This window comes from Plecotus auritus, assembly GCF_963455305.1.
Source record: "Plecotus auritus genome assembly, chromosome: 10".
Taxonomy (NCBI): Eukaryota; Metazoa; Chordata; class Mammalia; order Chiroptera; family Vespertilionidae; genus Plecotus; species Plecotus auritus.
In genome coordinates, this window is record NC_137785.1 from 47,639,168 (window position 1) to 47,658,797 (window position 19,630).

Sequence of the window (19,630 nt, forward strand, 5' to 3'; positions counted from 1 at the left end):
TAAACGGGATGGTGGGGGCGGAGGGCGGGGCAGTGGCGTGGGCGGGCAATCACAAGGGCCCAAAATTGTTGTCCTCAGCAGTCTCCTCTGCCCAGAGCAGGTACCTCATAGATGTGAGCTCCAGACAGCTGCAGCTCAGACCCAGCATTCCCAATTTGCCTGAGCAGGTCCAGATAACCCTAACCGTTCCCCAGCTTCCATATCTTCTTTCTTCAGGAAAGCCAACCGATGGCCATTGCCTCAGGTTTACCACCAGTAGAATGGGCTTCTTGGGCCTTGCCTTCCTGGTTCCGTTCAAGTCCATTGAGCACTAAAGGTGATTACCCTGTCCCCCACCTCCACCCAGACTCATACTTTTTAGGACGCTCCAGCTCTTCACAGAGGGTGGAAGTAGAATAATTATGCCAGCTCATCCATTAGTCCATGTGTGAAGATGCCCAAGGCTGAAGCAGCCAGCCATGGGGAAGGGTAGAGGGTGTCTTTATTGCACTGTACCAATGTCAGGTTAGGGAGGTGCTACCTGAAAAAGCCCCTGTTTTTAAAGAAAATACTGAGATCACTGGGAACTTGGCCCTGCTACTCAGATCTACCAGGAGAGATGGGTACACTGGGCACACCTTGGCCCATATTCCAGACTGATGGCCCAGGCTAACCTCTTAACATCTGTCAGGCAGGGGCAGCAAATTGTCCAACAGCATCTGGTTCATGCTCTGTACCCACAGTCATCTTAGGGCCAGGCTCATTGACCAGGGTCAAGACAGTGATCACCAGCCTTCCAGGGGGCTCTCTTTACCACTTCCCAAGGTTACAAAGGGCTTCTTGCACAGCTCCCCAGGCATTGCTGGCTCCTGAGCTCTGGGGCCCCCAGGGTCTTGGTCAGGTGCCTCCCTCTTACGCTTGTGCAAAGAGAGGCTCTCTTCACTCAGTCGACCCTCAGGGAGGCCCTGGCTCCGCAGACAGACGATGGCTGCAGCCTGCTCCGCCAGTTTCTTGGACTTGTCCCTGGGCAGATGAGGCATGGGGCATTAAGGCAGGGAGGCAGGCACACTGGTGGCAGGACTAGAGGCTGGGAGGCCTTAATCTCAATACCCTTGTCACAGATTCTGACTGAACTGAGGAAGGGGTCATAACCCAGGGATGCCACTATCCAGGTACACCATCCCCCCAAACTTCCAGGCCAATGCTACAAGCAGGCCCTCCACCCCAAAACTCATGCCACTGATGAGGAAACTCACCACAAGGTGGACTGATACTTTTGCTCAGCCACAGTGACAACAGAGCAGAAGAGGCGATCCAGGGGGCGTTGAACCTGGTGCAAAGAGAGCAAAGGAAACAAGGATGCTCCATGAGGGCAACAGGAACAGCCCTGGAAGCCCCCCTGCAGGGTCACGTCGAAGGCAGAGAAAAGGAAGTCCTTCCCACCTCAGTCAAACGAAAGCTACCTGTTCCACATGCTCCTCCCCAGCAGAAGTGTGTGGTGCATCTTCCGGGGAAAAAAAGATGGATACACAATGACACCACAGCATGTCTGGAGTTCTCTCATGAACCTAAGCAACGGGCCATCAGGGCCCTTAGCTGTGCGTGACTATGGAGACTCCTCCTACTGACAACTGGATGGGCCAGGTCTCCAAAATAAGTAGTTCACCAGATGGCAAAGGGGTAAGAGGGGACAAGGACTGGGGCAAAGAAGATCCACCTGGCAGAGACCAGGTGATGTGGCAGGAGAGCTGAGTGGCGGGGGCGGGGGAGGGGGGAGTTCTCATGCTCTGAGCTGCTGAGGACTTGAGCAAGGGAATCAGAGCTCAGATTTGCTTTAGAAATGTTACTCTGGCAGAGGAGGACACACGGTCCAGAAGGGACAAGCTTGGAGGTCAGAAGGCCAGTCCAGAAGAGACAGAGCCACCTAAACAAGATGGTTATAGGGACCAAAGGAATTGAACCAATACTGTCTCAAAATTTTCACCAAAGGCCCCCATGTCTAGGGCCCCATTCTGTGCCCCATTAGCTGAGGCCTGGTCCAAAAACGTGTCTAACTTTCAGGTTTGAGCATCCTTCCTAAGCCAACTGGCCATTTCCAGAGACATCTCCCCTCCCTAAGCAACACCACTGGACTAGCCCAGGCAGCCCTTTACTTAGGTCTCTAGTTCAGTTTTATGAGAGAAGCAAGAATTAGACAACAGGCCCACTGTCAAAGGGAAAGCACTATCAGCAACTAACCCAACCACCAGTAACCACTGTGTGCCTACAGAGAACCAAGCAGCCTGGAGTCCAGGGTACAAGCTGTAGGTGTACCAGGGGTGATAGCCCCAGCTGTGGGAATGCTGTAGGGCAGGGCAGGCCACAGCCAGGAACTCACCGTTTCATATATGGGTTGCGCCAACTTCTCCCTCCGGCACCATTCCAGTAGGCACATCTTGGGGGTGATCTGGGGTGAATATGCTCTCCTAAGGAAAAGAGGGGAAGTAGTCAGGGCCCACCCACTATCACCAACCCATTTCTCGGCAGGGGCCCTATTTAGTTCCTGGTAGGAGCTACAGGAACAGAGACATCGAGCTGCTGCCTTTAAGATTCCTGTATCACCTATCTTTATGGCCTGGTGGTTGAGCAACAATCTATGAACCAGGAGGTCACGGTTGGATTCCCAGTCAGAGCACATGCCCAGGTTGCAGGCTCGATCTCCAGTGGGGGCTGTGCAAGAGGCAGCCGATCAATGATTCATCATTGATGTTTCTCTCCCCCTCTCCCTTCCTCTCTGAAATCAATACAAATATATTTTTAAAAAATGAGACTCCTGTACCTATTCCCCTGACCTCCATTTCTGTTCCACCAGCAACTTGGAGCCTGCATTCTGCCAAAAGGGAAGATGGGCTTCGGCATGCTTAGGGAATTGAGGTGGGAAGTGAACTCCTGCACTCTGAGCTCCAGCCTGGAAAATAGCCTTTGACGGCCAAGAAGGAAGGTCCGGTTTGCCTCTCAAGACAAGATCTGGGGTGAGTGGGTGGGAGTGAGGAACGCAGGTGGCCATACAAAGGTCTCAGGAATCTAGCTTAGTACACCCTAATTATGTTTGCTGAGTGTCAAAAATGACCCACTGCTGCTTATCCACAGTGGACTCTGGTTTCAGAGTCAGTCTGCACCACGTTCCAACTTTCTACCAGGAGTTCTCCATGGATGTGACTGCCCAATAGTTGTCCCTACACCCTTCCTCCCAAGCCAGTGCCAGACAAAACTAGCTCCTGGCCTGGGCCTGGAAACCTGAGAAAGGCTTAGCTACCAGATTGCAGAGGACAAGGATGAGGGACCCAATCAAAGCTGAGTCACAGTCTGAGGCAATAATTGGCCTGAAGCTATATCTGCCTAGAGAGGACGCCCTAGGGCTGGTGAGGGGTAGTGGGTATGGGTAGGACTTGCCAGATAAAGACAAGGGTCCCACTGCTATTGGAGAGCTCCTTGTGGGCAGCTAGTTCCTCGGGGCTAGGGAAAAGACTTCCAGGGACAGAAGGGGAGAAGTCCTCTCACCCGAGAGGTGGGGAGTAGGTCAGGGCAAAGGTGGAGTCCAGTGGCCCTTGGGACAACATGCACAACCTTGACAGCGCTGCCTGGGCTCTCAGGGACTATCTTCTCCAAAGTGCCTTCGTTGGGTGGCTAAAAATTGAGAACAAGTATCCAAACCAAAGAGAGCAGTGGTCCCCAAACTTGACTTGTCGCTAACCATGTACAACAGCCAGCTTGCCAGCCCGGGGAAGCCCAAAGGCACTGGCCCTGGTCTAAGCTTAGGCCTGCTGGAGACCTACCGGTCAAACTTGACAGCCATCTTAATGACACCAGAGGTATCTTCAGCCGGCTCCTCCGCCTCCTCTGGGGTCCTGGCCAGGAACTCGGCCCGCCGGGAGTCCAGTTCTCGTGTGGTCTCCTCATAGAAGGCACCAAGGCCAAAGGCCTCACTATATAAAGACAAGTCAAGCCGGGCAAACCCCTTAGTAGAGCCAGCATCCAGGGAACTACTGCAGGAACCAGGGCCTCACCACTGAGAAATGCCACTCCATATACACCAAAACACCTCCAGGATCTGGCCATCAGAAGGCACCTGCTACCCACCCCTGGGATCACTCTGGACTGGGGGATGGACAGTGAATGTGGACCCCTGAGTGTGGCCACTGAGCTTTGTACCACTTTGTAGGCAGGGCTGGGTGGAAAAGTTTCTTAAGGTCACCTCCATCATCTGAGCCCAGCCTCTCTTCCAAGGAAGAGCATACAAGCAGGTCTCCCCAGCCAGCAGTGACTAAGCTGACCTACACAGATCAAGCGCCAGAGGCATGCAGAGCCTCGTCTTCATGTGTGCCCACAGGAAGAAGAAACGGAGGCCTGACCACTGAGTGGTTCCCCACTTCCTGCCCCGGCCACAAGCAGTTAGGCCTCACCTAAACTGAGGTACCACCCAGAGCAACATTTATACTCTTGAAAAGTATAGTCTTGAAAACACAAGACACCTGGGTCAAGCTGGTTAAGTTAGGTGGCATAGGGACAGAACCAACACCACAAGCCCAGGATGAGGAGGGTTTGGGCAACGCTTTTTCTTCTAGGAAGCATCTTAAGGACAGGTGGACATTCACAAAGATGGTTGTCTGGGGGTGAGAATGGTTCAGAAAGGCATCTTTGGAGGAGGCAGAATACAGACAGCCAACATGAGGGGAAGAAAGCATTCAGGTAGAAGAGCCAATACGAGCAAAGGTGTGGAGGCAGGAAAATAGGAAATAGGGAGTTGTGGGAGCAGACACTAGGTCAGGTTCTGAGGGCCCCAAATGTCAACCATCTTGAGTAGAGGAGCAAAGGGTGGTCTCTCAAACTGCAGAGTGATGGAACGTGGGCGCAGGCTCAGGCCAGGGTTCCATTCTGCACCCCCAACTCTCTTGATAACTGGGACTTGGCGGCATTGCATGTGATTATAGATCTGTTACCAGGAAAGCCCCTTCCTCCCCAGGAATTCCCAAGCTGAGCCCTTGCATTCCTCCATCCAACTAGTGCCCTAGTATCCGAAACTTTGCTGCTGAGATCAGTCCAGGGACATAAAGTTCCAAAGCTTTGACAGTATCCCCTTCTGTGTGGCAAAGCTGTGGCACAACCCCACTCCTGCACATCTGCCTCCAAAAGTTGTGTCCCTGGTTCCCTGGTAGAGTCAGCTTAGGGCTCAGGGTCAAGCCTGGGCAATGCCTGCAAGGACAGATGGACAGCCCACTGCCCCTCTCACCAAATTTCCCGGGAAGACTGGGCGGCATGGAGCAACTTTCCCTGGGGTGACTCCAGCTGTTCTCGCAGCATCTGGCACAAGCAGTGCTTGGTGTTGGTGTAGTGATTGTCATACTGTACGGCCTGGAAGAAGAACCAACATGAGCCCACCTGCTGCCCCCGAGGTGGAAGTGTGCTTGCAGCTAAGATAGTGGGACCTCATAAGAGCCACCTCCATCCTGGCCATCTAATCTTCCAGTTAATGGTACAAAGCTCAAGGGTCACAGCCAAAGCCCCCAATCAGGAGCACTCCCTACTGGACAGCCTGTCTGAAGTCCAGATGTGCAGGGAGCCCCTCTGGCTTCAGCCACCAGAGTTAACCATAGAGGACCTGCTGCCAAGCATCATCTAGGACAGGGTGGAAGAACAAGTCAAATTCTGGTGTGGCAGGAAGAGCCCCAGGACAGGGTGGGATTCTTCCGTTCCTTATAACCATGGTAGGAACCTTCCCTTCCCATATCTTAAATGGCCTGTCTCCAATTTCCTCTACATGAGTAAAGTACAGCACCATCTACTCAGCATGTTCACGTGTGTTGTCACTTCACTGAGCTATACAAGCATGAGATGCAGCTGAAACACTACTTCACAGGCCAGAGAGCATGCGTGAAGGGTGCCCCAGTCCTCCAGAACCCCCTCTAACTCCTTGCCCCCTATGCTTTTCTAATCGCATGAGGCCTATGTCTTCAGTGCCATCACTCGCTCAGGACAAAGCAGGGATATGTGGGTAAGCCCCAGCCGGCCTTGAGTCAGCTTACTTGGGACAGAAAACACCTGGCTGGACCAGAAACAGCTCTGCCTATGCTTGAAAGCCGCTCCCTTTCTCAAGGAAAACAAACACTCTTTGTTTTGTTTTTTAACCTCACCCAAGAACATGCTTAGAGAAAGGAAGGGAGAGAAATTAAAAAAAAAAAAATGATGTGAGAGAGAAACATCAATCAGTTGCCTTCCATATGTGCCCTGATCGGGGATCGAACCGGCAATGTTTCAGTGCAAAGGACGATGCTCCAACTATGAGCCACTGTGGAACTATGAGCCACTCCGGCCGGGCAGCACAACAAACACTCCTGAAGATCTGCCACAGGTCAGGCTGAGCAGGAATGATAAAAGCACCTTTCACCCAGTGCGCAAGCTCAGCACAACTGAACATGTCTTCTCTATAACAGACTTGCCAAAAGAGCTAGACATCTGACCTGGGCTGAAGCAAGCCCCCTGTGCCTCTGGTTGGCCCAGGCCACTGGAGAGGGAGCAATGCAGTGGTGATCGTGAGAGGAAGGAAGAAGGCCCAATTTGGTCACTAACTGGCCTAACAGGACACCCAGAACCAAGGGAATGACAGCTGCAGCATTGAGCAAGGGAGGCTCGAGGACAGAGGCTGCCCAGCTCTGGACAAGGGCCTCAGGGACTCCTATCATCCCCAGCCCTGGGGAGACCCCAAGCCATGACAGCCACAGCTGCCAGGGCTTGAAGAGGACATAGGCAGTCTTCGGATCTGAGAAGCTCCTGACCTTTCCAGGAGGGTGTGAGCCCCAGGATGGAAGAGGAGGGTGGAAGTCTGCTCTGGGTGACAGCGCAGACCCAACTCACGAAGAATGTGAGGACCATTCACTACCTCCACCTGTAGACATGCACGGCTGACCACAGAGTCCCACAGAGTTCCAGAGTTGTGCCAAAGGGACAGGTAGGTGAACTTGTCAAAAAAATTCCTTTACAGGGAAATGCCTCTGGCACTGCCATCAAACTCCCAGTGAAAAGAAAAAGCTATTCCCTAAGGAGAGGGTTAACACTGGGTTATTCCCTAAGTTAGGGGTTAAAGCATTCTGAGAATTAGCAAGAGAAGAGTTTTGAGTGACTCTGACTGATGAAAGGTGAGACATCTCTATGGAGATAATCAGTCCTCAACAACAGCAACTACAACGGCTCCTCCCAGCTGTGGCTACTCTGGTGCAAACCTAATGGCATGGATATCTTCAGTGACACAGACCCCACTGTCACTGTGCAGGCACGTGTATGTCTGGGGTGGAAAACGAGAAAAAGGTTGTGTTTGGGGCCCCAAAGGCATCCTGGATCCAGAGGTCCCTGCTATGACCCCACACCTTGGAAGCTTTAGAAGGAGGTAGTTAGGGGTACGCCTCCCTGGCACTCCTTCTTCATACTGCAGTCTGGTGACCAAAGCTGCATGACCAGAGCTGAAAAGAAAAGGAGAGGGCCCTGACCGGTTTGGCTCAGGGGATGGAGCACCGGCCTGCGGACTCAAGGGATCCAGGTTCGATTCTGGTCAAGGGCATGTACCTTGGTTGCAGGCACATACCCAGTGGGGAGTGTGCAGGAGGCAGCTGATCGATGTTTCTCTCTCATCGATGTTTCTGACTCTCTATCCCTCTCCTTTCCTCTCTGTAGAAAATCAATAAAATATATTTAAAAAAAGAAAAGGAGAGGGACAAGAGGGCTGCTGCCAGCTGGCGGCTCGGGGCTGACCCAACACGCTTTCTACAGGAATGGGCAGACAGGGATAAATGTTTGTCTCAAAAAAGTGCAGAGACGTACGTATCGGATGTACTTCTGCATGACCTCCTCCAGGGGTCGCAGACCCTCCTTGAGGAAGATGGATGGGTTCCACATGGCAGCTCGGGCCACCATCACTGAAGAGGCTGCTGTAGCTTGTCGAAAGTCCTCGATGTCCAAATAATCTTGGATGTGGTCGTGAGATCCTCCACTGAAAGGCAACAGGGATTGGGGGAGGGGGGGCGGTTTTCCCATCTTTGTCCCAGCATTTTCAGAAAAAGGCAACTCCCAGGTCTGTCTCTCATTAACTGTGTGTGGCTCAGCTGTGAGCACCTATGGAGCCTGGAGATTCACACACACACACACACACACACACACACACACACACACACACACACACTGTGGGGTCAGGAGCACTAACTGAGATAATACAGAAAAGCAGCCCAAACCATGCCTGGCACTTAACAGGTATCCCTGAGATTTTACCTTCCTTCCACTTCATCCTAAACAGTGGCTAAAGCCAGCCCACATCTGAAGACATGGGTCTATAAGTGGACACTGAAATTACAGGAACCCCCACCCCCCAGGCTGGGGCACCTATATGCCCACTAAACGCTGGGTCAAAACCCTAGAGAGGGAACAATGCAGTGATGATCGTGAGAGGAAGGAAAGAGGCCCCGTTTGGTTGCAATTTCCCTTCCTGCCACCGTGCAGCCCCAAGGGCCCTCTTGTAAACTGCTGTCTTCACCTGTTCCATTAGGAGCCAGGCAGCAGCCTCGGTCCAGAAACAGCATTGTGTGTTTGTGGGGCGGGGGGAGAAGCAGTAAGAGGGTCCAGTGTCTTGAGTAGCCCTACCCTTTCCAGACCACCCCTAAAACTCCTTGGCCTGGGAAAGGCTGGGCCTGGCTACCAACCCCACCCTTAGCTCTCTCCCTCCATCCCCGCAGGCAGGCATGCCTTTTGTCAGGGCTTCAGGGCTTTGGAACTTCCCTGTCCCCATCCTGCCATCAGGTTCCGTGCCATCCTAAGGTGCAGGGCTGCTCTGGACTCCCCACTGGCCTACACAGGAGCAAATGGACACTGTCTGACTACTAAGTCTTTGGGCTGGTCATTGGTACCTCACACCTGCCCGTCTAGGTTCCAGGTCCTGTAGCTGCTCAGATTGCTTGTTTGGACTTTGGACTGTGATTGGCCTTATGAACCTTGAACCACACAGGGTGGGCAAGAGTAGGTTTACAGTTATTTGTATGGAAAATAATACAATAATTAATAAATAACACAAGAATAAACTCTTTGTTTCATGTACTCACAATTGAAAACCTATTTTGCCCACCCCTGTATAGCTCTATGTGCTCTGACTTGGGCCTCCTCACCCTACATCCTGCACACCTAACCCTGGTGTGACATCACCTTCCCCTGGGCCTGCTTCGGTGGCCACCTCCTTGTTCTCCCTGTCCCCTGAATACTCCTGCCCTCAACCCATCCATCAGAATGCCCTGGACCCCTGCCTACTGCACACCTACATCAGCCACTCACCAGAAGCCAAGAAACATGACAGGCACTTGTCTGCCTCATTACCAACTTCATTTTTCATACCACCCTTTTTTCTTTTCCCTTAAGGTCAGATTTTAATGCTATCACCTTCCATTTTTATATGCCCGATCAAATACCCTCAGAGTGAGGTGCGGCATGAAAACATCAATGATGAGGAAGGGAGGCTTACTTGGCTATGACAGGAATGGAGAGGGTTTCAGCAATGGCTTTGATGGTTTCACAGCTGACAGGGTGTTGAGGTCGCTCCTCCCGCTTCCTTGGAGATAAACAAACATGACGGGCTGAGGGCTGAGTGCCAAAGGTCATGTCACAGTTCACACAGGGTTACATTAGTCAACCCCACTGTCCTCCCTACTGAACCTCAGAAAAGTCATGTGGCCATCACGGATAGGGGTCCACAGTGGATGGCTCTCCATGACCTCCGCTGTGAGGGGCAGGAGCAGCACAGGTCTCTGCTGAGAAGGCAAGTCCAGCTCTCGGAGGCCTACAGGTGAGGCATAGCTGCAGGGGGATGATGCAGAAGGCTGATGTGGGTGGCCTGACTCCCAAGGTCACTCCGCCTTTCCCTGGCTTCCTCTCACCTTGACCAGAGATGAGGGACAGTGCCATAAGAATGCTACCCCCAGTGAACTGGTCCTGCCCTCCCTAAAGGACTAGGACAGCTGCTGCTGTTCAGACTGGCCACTCCCACACAGCTGCCTATGCTGAAGCCAAGTTGCACAGCTGATCCTGGGGAGAGGCACCTGGCCCAGGGTGGACCCAGCAGCCAGGGCAGACCATGGCTGTCACGAGACACAGAGGAGGCAGGACCACAACCTAGGTCCCCTCCTTCTAAGGTCAACTGCCAGTTCTTGTGGATGAGATGAGACTTACAGATGTTGAGGAGAGCCCTGACCTAAGCTGTGCTCAGGAACAAGAAAGAAAGGTGGTTGACCAGACAGCTCTTACCCAGGTCTTGTCTGAGTGTCCCCTCTGCTACACTCCTCAACCAAAGGGTCAGGGGCCACAGGGCCTCAGAAAGCCCAGTTCAACCCAGCCTCTGCCTTCACCTTCCCATTCACAGCAGCCAATGCTAGCCATCCTTAACAGCTTTGATGGCCAGAGTCCCTTTTTAAAGGTGCTGAAATCTCTCTTCACAGTGTTTCCAACTACTGGTAGAAAGGAGCTTTATAAAGCAGAAATATCTTAATTTTCAAATGCGGAGTACGGTACTCAGAGAGGTTAAATGATTTGTCTAAGGCTACACAGCCAACAAGCAGCAGAGCTGGGATACCCAGCCAACAAGCAGCAAACCACGCAGTCTGGCCCGGCCGGAGTAGCTGAATGGTTGAGTCACCCATGAACCAGGAGGTTACGGTTAGATTCCCAGTCAGGGTACATGCCCGGGTTGGGGGTTCAATACCCAGTAGGAGGTGTGCAGGAGACAGCCAATCAATGATTCTCTGTCATTGCTGATGTTTCTATCCCTCTGTCCCTCCTCCTCCTTCCTCTCTCTGAAATCAATAAAAACCTTTTTTTTAAAAAAAAAGAAAGAAAATTAAACCAGGCAGTCTGAGCCCAGAGCCTATTGCCTCAGGGTATATGAGGGGTATGGCCTTTCACCTCCCCCTACTGGTTTCCATCAATACAGCTCTGATTTTCTATTTTATATGTTGGAGTTCTGGGTTCCATTTTCTGAAAATGCTAGAAGAGGCACAACCAGCAAAAAATGGGCTGTTCCCTCAAACCCCTGAACCCAAAAGGAACATCACTCAGGGAAGAGAGGTCACTCTGGCCAAAGTCTACTGACCTGGGATTCTATACAAAAGCACAGCCTGGACATAGGAAACAAGTTTGACTGGGAAACCCAGGGTAGCCTTCAGCAACACCTCAGCTCTCAGCAGAGTGTGCATCAGCTACAGAAACAAGGACTGTTTCAAGCAGTCACTGTGTCAGCTGGCAATCCAACAGGGGCAGACAAAAGAGGCAGTGCCTTTAAAAGAACAGCGATTGGCCGAAACTGGTTTGGCTCAGTGGATAGGGCATCGGCCTGCGGACTGAAGGGTCCCGGGTTCGATTCCGGTCAAGGGCATGTACCTGGGTTGCGGGCACATCCCCAGTGGGAGGTGTGCAGGAGGCAGCTGATTGATGTTTCTCTCATCGATGTTTCTAGCTCTCTATCCCTCTCCCTTCCTCTCTGTAAAATATCAATAAAATATATATTTTTTAAAAAAAGAACAGCGATTGCTCAACGTAATGGGAAGAAGATGAGATTCAGAGTCAGAGTTCTAATTCCCCCACATCCTGGCTGCATGATGCAATTTTGAGCAAATCATTCCATCTTTACCATTTACACCATTAGTGAGGGTAAGGGCACTTCTCCTTCCTCCTCCTCTCTCTGTCTCTAAAGCTCAGTGAAGTGCCTACCATCAGTAGATGCTCAATGAATGAAACAAAGGAAAATGCAAGCCCATACAGAGTTTGACCACCACCAGGATGTCAAAGAGCTAGGCAGAGGTAGGCTGCATATGTAGAAGAGAACTTAGCTGTCACCTGGGGTCTGGTGAAGGATCATTAGGATGGCTGAGGACCTTCCTACAAGGCAGTCACTAGGAAAGCAACTACTCACCTCCCATGAACTGCGATGGCGGCAATGCCAGTCCTCTCTATCCGCTTCACAAGGTTCAGGGTATCTTCCAGCTGAGGAAGAGGACCGCACAGGGAGGTTACTGAAGCCACAGAGGGAGCAGCTGCCAGCTCCCTCCTCCAAACCTAATTCAGCTCCTCAAAAATTACTGACACCCCAAATAAACATCACCCCCAAAAATGGACATTCAGATGTAACACACCATCCTTACCGATGGTAGGATGCGAATCTTGCAGGTCACGGGTCTGCTTGTCCCTTTAACAAGAGTGCTGAGGATCTGCAGAGAAAACACAAGAGCATCTGCCCCTTCTGGAACAAATAACCACAACGGCTTATATTAATTACTTCTGCTACAGACCCATGTATCCCAGTGGCATGGACATGCCTGTGTCCACATGGATGTCTGTTGCACATATACACGTAAGCTCCATGAAGGAAGGAGTCCACTTTCTTTCTATGCTAGCCCCTCGCCTGGCACATAGTGGTATGTATACTATTTGGTAAATGAATGAATAAATGATGGACCTGCATGCACGCCTGTGTAGATCACAGTGATCCTTTGCCAGGGCAAACATCTGAGAGCTTAAGATCCTACCTGATATTTCCTGAATGAGTTTATAGGGGTAGGGCTGGGAATATGTGTTTTTAAAGGCTCTGCCCAACACACTCCCCCCTCAATATGATTCTGAGGCCTAGCCCTGGTTGAGAACACATGGCTCACAGCTTCTTTCCTGCTTAAAGGCAATGCTCCCTTAGTGCTGTTCTGAAGAGTGAGGGAGCAGGAAGGCTTTACAGGTCTTGGGCCCTGTCCTCACATACCCTGCTCTTTAGGGGAATAAGGTATACAGGAATGAAACTGGCAAAGGAAAAGATGACATACATATATATACATATACATATGTATATATATATATATTGATTTCAGAGAGTAAGGGAAAGGGAGAGAGAGAGAGAGATATCAATGATGAGAGAGAATCATTGATTGGCTGCCTCCTACACGGCCCCCACTGTAGATCGAGCCCACAACCCGGGCATGTGCCCTTGGCCGGAATTGAACCCGGGACCCTTCAGTCCACAGGCTGATGCTCTATCCACTGAGCCAAACTGGCCAGGGCAATAGTCAACATATTAAAAGGTGTTTCTTTTGCACAGTAATTGTAAAGAACTTGAAAGAAAGACCAAGAAAATCATATAGGAAAGTGTCAGAGAGGTAGCAAGACCAGACCCCATGCGAGTCAGAAATCAAGAGAGATGGAGATGACACTGCATGTCTGTGGCATTGCTATCCTAGTCCCTCACCAGAAATTTCAGGTCAGGCAAGCTGGAGGGAAGGTGGTCCCAAGAACCCTCTTCAAGAATTGGGTTGCCTTCAAGCAGAGCTGCTGCCAGTCTTGGTTCTAAACAGATGAGGGCAGCAGAGAGCCAAGCTGCAGGAACCAGGGGAGGCCTTTTTCTGAGAGACAGGATGAGGTAGGACCCTCAGAAGACATCAGACTAAGAGGCTGGGCTGACAGGCAGGACAGATCATGGGTAAGGCAAGGCCAGGAATGACAGGAAAGAACAGCCCTCATGTGCTGCCCTAGGAGGCAGGCTGGGTCTGCGGTCCTGTTTTGCAGAGCTTCCTTTTGGTGTATTTTATCCAAGTGGCTCTAAGCACCTTCTTTAGTATTTATTTCATGTCCATGTTCAGGACCATGAAAGAAATTGGTAACCAAAAGCCCTAGCCACTTGCAAGGTTCACACTGAGAGGAAAGGGCAGCTATAGTCTGCCTTCTGGCCAGGCTCTAGCATGAAACTCTCCTCGACCAAGCTCTCCCAGATCCCAGGGGTGCCCGTCTCTGTGAGGTGAACGTCTGTGGGGAAAAGAACCTACGACAGACCCATATGTAAGCAGATTGCAGCACATCTACTCACAGGCGGGCGCATCTTACCAGAGCCACAGGGTGACTCAGGAAAAGCTTCCTTGGTTGTTGGGAAGAACGGGAGAGCTTAGACTTGGGAATCAGTGAGAACTAAGTTCAAGTCCTGGCCCAGTTGTTAGCTATGGGCCAAGTGCAGTATGCACAGAGAGGATGCCCTGGGCAGCAGGGGAGAGGGGGCCAGGGAATCCTGAGCAGGGGTGAGAGAGAGGATATTATGGAATTAAGGTCTAAAACTGAGATTCTTAATCCATGGAGGATACACCAGAGTTACCTGGGAAGCTTTGTCGAAAGACTGATATCCCCTCACTGCCCCTATCCACTCCAGAGGTAGATAGAATTCTCAACCGTTAGCATCCTATCTATTTCTAAATTTTTTCATCACTCCAAGTATACTTATTTTGAAAAAATTTCTGCCGGTGGCCCTGAGATGTTCCCACAGATGGAATCATGGGCCTAAAACATCCAGCCTGGGAGGACCCACAAAGCTCGCACCCATGTCGCCCAGTTTGCCAGCACAGTCTGAGCCTGAATCTACTCCTGTGCACCATTCCCAGGTCATTTGGCTTTACTGTGGAAGCCTGGAACCTCCCCTCCATGAAGCAAACCCATCCACCAGTCCACCCTGACCTATCCAACTACCTGCTAAACACAGAAGGAGCGGATTGAACTGAGCTTCGGAGGTGGGGTGTCACTCTGCTGCCTCACATGTGGCAGGTACCCAAAGAGGGGCAGTGCAGAGGACAGAGCCAACAGCAAGAGGGGAGAAGCCGGGAGGCGGGAGAATGAAAATGCCTGTGTGCACATGTTGTGAAGCAAACACCGCCTACTGGGCCCCTCCCCTAAGCACGGTGATGAATTTGACATCCACAGTTGTCCACTTCTACTCCATCCTGCAGAGACATGTCTGACTGGAGGTTCCTAAGTCCAGGTGTCTACTGACTGTGGCTACACACTTATAAGCTACACCCTACACCAGCGGTCGGCAAACTCATTAGTCAACAGAGCCAAATATCAACAGTACAACAATTGAAATTTCTTTTGAGAGCCAAATTTTTTAAACTTAAACTTCTTCTAACACCACTTCTTCAAAACAGACTCACCCAGGCCGTGGTATTTTGTGGAAGAGCCACACTCAAGGGGCCAAAGAGCCACATGTGGCTCACCGACCATGGCCCTATATGTTTAACCTAAGATGCCATTGAATGGGGGCACTGATGCTGGGGTACAGGTCACAAGACCATGGCTCTAGACCAGCCGTGGGCAAACTACGGCCCGCGGGCCGGATCCGGCCCGTTCGGCTGTTCTATCCGGCCCGCGGAGCCGAAAGAGCGGAGGGTTCTCTTGCTCTCCCCTCCGCTCCTTTACTTTGAATTTATATTAGTTCACACAAACACTCCATCCATGCTTTTGTTCCGGCCCTCTGGTCCAGTTTAAGAACCCATTGTGGCCCTCGAGTCAAAAAGTTTGCCCACCCCTGCTCTAGACTCAGCTCTGCCTTCTTATTTGCTACACTAGAGGCCCGGTGCACGGATTCGTGCACCGGTGGGGTCCCTTGGCCTGGCCTGTGGGAATCAGGCCGAAACCGGCTCTTCGACATCCCCCGAGAGGTCCTGGTTTGTGAGAGGGCATTTCTCGGGTGACTCACCCCAGAATCGGGCTCCTTCCTCTCTGGGTCTAGACCAGGGGTGGGCAAACTTTTTGACTCGAGGGCCAGAATGGGTTCTTAAACTGGACTGGAGGGCCTGAACAAAAGCATGGATGGAGTGTTTGTGTGAACTAATATAAATTCAAAGTAAACATCATTACATAAAAGGGTACGGTCTTTTTTTTTATTTATTTCAACAGTTTTATTCATTTCAAACATTTTAACAAGAAGAATGTAAACACTAATTATTATAATTTGAAACTTCAAAAAATGGAGAAATCATAACACAATAACATACCTTATGTTGAAGATGGCAAAGGCAAAATAAAATTGCCTAACAAAGGAAAGGTACAAAAGCCTTTCAAATTAAACTTAAATATAATAAAATAATTTAAAACTAAAACAAATAGAAAAGAACAAAATGTGTAAACAGTAAATTAAACATTTTCTTTAGTGCAACTTCCAAATTATGCCCGGGACGTAGATGTAGATGGCAATGTAGACTGGTTGAAAGGTTTTTGGTCTTTAAAACATCAACTTCAGTGGGAACAGTGTTGTTGGTCTCCTTTTTAGCTAATGCTCTGATACTGTGCTCTCCAGGGGCGTGTCTCCCTACATCACCACGATAACGTGTCTATGCATTCCCAGGGTGATGTCGGGGGAGGCGTCCGTGGGCATTACAAGGAGCCTCTGGAAGATTGAGAGGTTGTTCCTTCTACTGAATGGGCGGATATAAATCTGCCCACGCAGAAGAAGGAGCTGTGGCCGTGTTTTCCGACGTTGCCATGTTAACACTGCTGCTGGTGAAGGAGCGGAGGGGAGAGCAAGAGAACCCTCCGCTCTTTCGGCTCCGCGGGCCGGATAGAACAGCCGAATGGGCCGGATCCGGCCCGCAGGCCGTAGTTTGCCCACGGCTGGTCTAGGGTGTAGGTGAATCAGATTCGGAGTCAACAGTTCCCCAGCAGCAACCTAACCCACGGCCGGTTCTGCAAGGAATCGGGCTCCCTCCTCTACTGGTCAAAGCGTCTGCCCCCTGGTGGTCATTGCACATCATAGCTACCAGGAGAACTGTCAGACAGTCACTTAGGCTTTTATACATATAGACTAGACGCCCGATGCACGAAATTCGTGCAAGGGGCTCGGCCCTCGCAGCTGCTGCGGCTTGCCCTGGCTTTATCCGGAAGGTCATCTGGCTGTCCGGTCTAATTAGCATATTACGCTTTTATTATTATAGATGATCTTGAGCAAATTAGTTTTCTCTCTGTGCTTTAGTTTTCTTATTCTTGGTCAAATGGAGATAACAAGTGCCTTCCCTGTCTATTTCAAGGAATTTGGAGAACAAATGAAATAAATGCTGGAATATACTTTGGAAATTAGTCTACAAACAGTAAGGATAATAACTATAGGCAATTATAGGTACATTATATGTACCTGTCTGCACATGGGAAAAATGAAAAGGTAGAGATAGTAGGGCTGGAAGAATACACAGGCGTGAGCTGCTTAAGTTTTTATTGGTGATGCTTTATTCCAAGTCACTATAGCCTATGGGAGGCACTAGGAGGCTTAAAGCCCAGAGAGGGAAGTGAGGATAGAGAATGAAAAGAAGTCAAAGGAGCTAAAAGGAGCAACAAGAACAGAGCTGGTAGACTGAGAGAGGAAAGAAAAAGGTGTATATGGTATGGCAGAAATGTCACCTCCACATGCCCTGGCAGCTGACATTACTGGGTGGCAAACGTCAAGCTGTCCCCAGAGCCTCATAAACCTGGCCACCAGACTCAATGAGGGAAGGGAATCAGAGAAGACTAATTTCAACTTGCCTCATATGAACCTGGCCTGGCCTGTTTTCAAAGGCTGGTGGTGGCCTCTATCAATATTCAGGGGACCACCTACCCCCACAGCCACTGAGCCTGTCCACAAGCCATCGGTAGCCTGGCCTGTGCTCTCATGATCTTCTCAGAAGGGAGAGAAGCAATACAGAGGAGGCTCTAAGTGAGTCCTCAGCCCCCACCAACCCCTGGCTCTCAGCTGACATGTCCCTAGCCCTGCGCTTTTAAGGAACTCCAGGGCTGATGTACGCTGGCTCAGGGGTTCCTGAACTTGGCTGTATGTCAACATCACTGGGAAGCCTTTTACACATTTTCCAGACCCCGGGTGGAGTGATTGATGCACTAAATCAGGGGGAGGGGATGGGGAAGTGTCCTATGTTCAAGGACCTCTGCTTTCACTCATGCAGGACTTACCTTCTCGATCTTGTCAGGATCCGATAGCAGAGCAGCTCCCATTCCTCCCTAAGGAAAAGCACACAGAGGGGCTTCTTACATTCGGAGGAGAGTGGCCCCTCCCCATGACATGGCAACATGGTGCGGCAACAGGGCAGCACCCCAGCATTTGCCTCCAAGGGACCAAGCTCCACTGGCAGCCAGTCCTTTTCCTAAGCAAGTAGGAAAGCAGAAGAATCCATGCCCACAATACCAGGGACTAGAGTCTGAAGAATTCCAATAGACATCACTCTGATCCCTTAGCAAAAGCCACGGACGTATCTGAAATGGGTGCCACAAAAATAATGTTTCAGGACTGTCTAGTACAGGGGTGGGCAAACTTTTTGACTCGAGGGCCACAAAGGGTTCTTAAACTGGACCGGAGGGCCGGAACAAAAGCATAGATGGAGTGTTTGTGTAAACTAATATAAATTCAAAGTAAAGGAGCGGAGGGGAGAGCAAGAGAACGCTCCACTCTTTCGGCTCCGCGGGCCGGATAGAACAGCCGAACGGGCCGGATCCGGCCCACGGGCCGTAGTTTGCCCACGGCTGGTCTAGTGCCTACCCAGGGTCTCAGTGTCTTAATAAATGAAACCTCACCATCTGTCAAGCCCTTAAAAAAAAAAGGAATCATTCTTCCTTTGAAATGGGAGTGAATACCCCTTCTTCCCATCCTACCATCACTTGCTTTGGTGCCACCACTGCCAGCAAAGCCATTCAGAGACATGCAATCAGCACACGTTGTCCAGGCCCTTCTCCTCTGCCAGCAACAACGGCCAAGCAGCCAGACCAATGTCCAACTCTAACAAAGCCCCAGCTAACGGACACCAACAAGCCGTGGAGAGCCATGAAAATCCTGACATTAACAACAGCGGGTGTCTCTTGATGGTGGGATTACTGCTGATTTTCCTGTTCTTTTTTTTTTTTTTTTTTTTTTGTACTTTCCTTTTATATTATCCAAATTGTGGACAATGGCATGACTTACTTTAATAATGGGGGCTGGAGGGGGGCATTAAAATCTGGACCCATTAAAAGTGAGGTGAAGGGGAGAAAAACAAATTCAATAAATATGCGCTGTCAGTATACAGACGGCACACTAACAAATGCTCACAGTCTGTGCTCAGGTTTAAATTCAGTGATTACATGTTTAAAAGGATGACAGATTGGAATCAGAGAGAACTCTGGCCCACCACAGACTCGGCCAGCCTGAGCTTGCATGACAGAGAAAAATGAGAAGGGCAGAAGGGGACTAGCCCTGGCCTACCTTGGCCACAGACACAAAACTTAAAGGCTTTAAGGAAGCTGTGGCCACACCCGGGCCCCATCTGTTCTTCAGCTCACACACAATTCAGCCCTTCCTTGTGGAATCACAGGCCCTAAAATGCAGTCTCACTGCCCCTTCCACAACAATGGCTTTCTCAATTGGCATTTCCTTCCTTCCTTCCTTCCTTTCTATTTAACTTATTTGCTTTTTTGAATAGGTAACACATTAAAAATTTTCAAGATTCAAAAGGGTAAAATGTGCCCTAGCCGGTTTGGCTCAGTGGATAGAGCGTTGGCCTGCGGACTGAAGGGTCCCAGGTTCAATTCCGGTCAAGGGCCTGTACCTTGGTTGCGGGCACATCCCCAGTAGGAGGAGTGCAGGAGGCAGCTGATCGATGTTTCTCTCTCATCAATGTTTCTAGCTCTCTATCCCTCTCCCTTCCTCTCTGTAAAAAATCAATAAAATGTATTTTTTAAAAAAAAGGGTAAAATGTAAGAACTCTCCCTCCCTTGAGGAATAGAAAATTTTTCAATTTATACTTTTGATATGGCTTCAATTTTTGAACCGTCAGAA

The 19,630-nt window shown here is 50.4% G+C and overlaps 1 protein-coding gene across 4 annotated transcripts in view; it reads right to left on the reverse strand.

The window, feature by feature from the left end:
• Positions 1-420: 420 nt before the first annotated feature.
• Positions 421-19,630, reverse strand: part of DUS2 (dihydrouridine synthase 2) — a 34,295-nt gene continuing 15,085 nt past the window's right edge. For 2 of the 4 annotated variants that reach the window (XM_080643491.1, XM_080643490.1), the window contains 11 exons: positions 17,776-17,823; positions 12,180-12,245; positions 11,951-12,021; positions 9,512-9,598; positions 7,831-7,999; positions 5,249-5,370; positions 3,795-3,944; positions 2,357-2,444; positions 1,443-1,483; positions 1,236-1,309; positions 421-1,002 (listed from right to left, as the gene is read on the reverse strand). In XM_080643491.1, the coding sequence (XP_080499617.1) occupies positions 923-1,002; positions 1,236-1,309; positions 1,443-1,483; positions 2,357-2,444; positions 3,795-3,944; positions 5,249-5,370; positions 7,831-7,999; positions 9,512-9,598; positions 11,951-12,021; positions 12,180-12,245; positions 17,776-17,823 (996 nt within the window). In that variant the 3' untranslated portion in view covers positions 421-922. The remainder of the gene's footprint in view (positions 1,003-1,235; positions 1,310-1,442; positions 1,484-2,356; positions 2,445-3,794; positions 3,945-5,248; positions 5,371-7,830; positions 8,000-9,511; positions 9,599-11,950; positions 12,022-12,179; positions 12,246-17,775; positions 17,824-19,630) is intronic. The other 2 variants (XM_080643489.1, XM_080643488.1) reach the window with 1 other exon arrangement.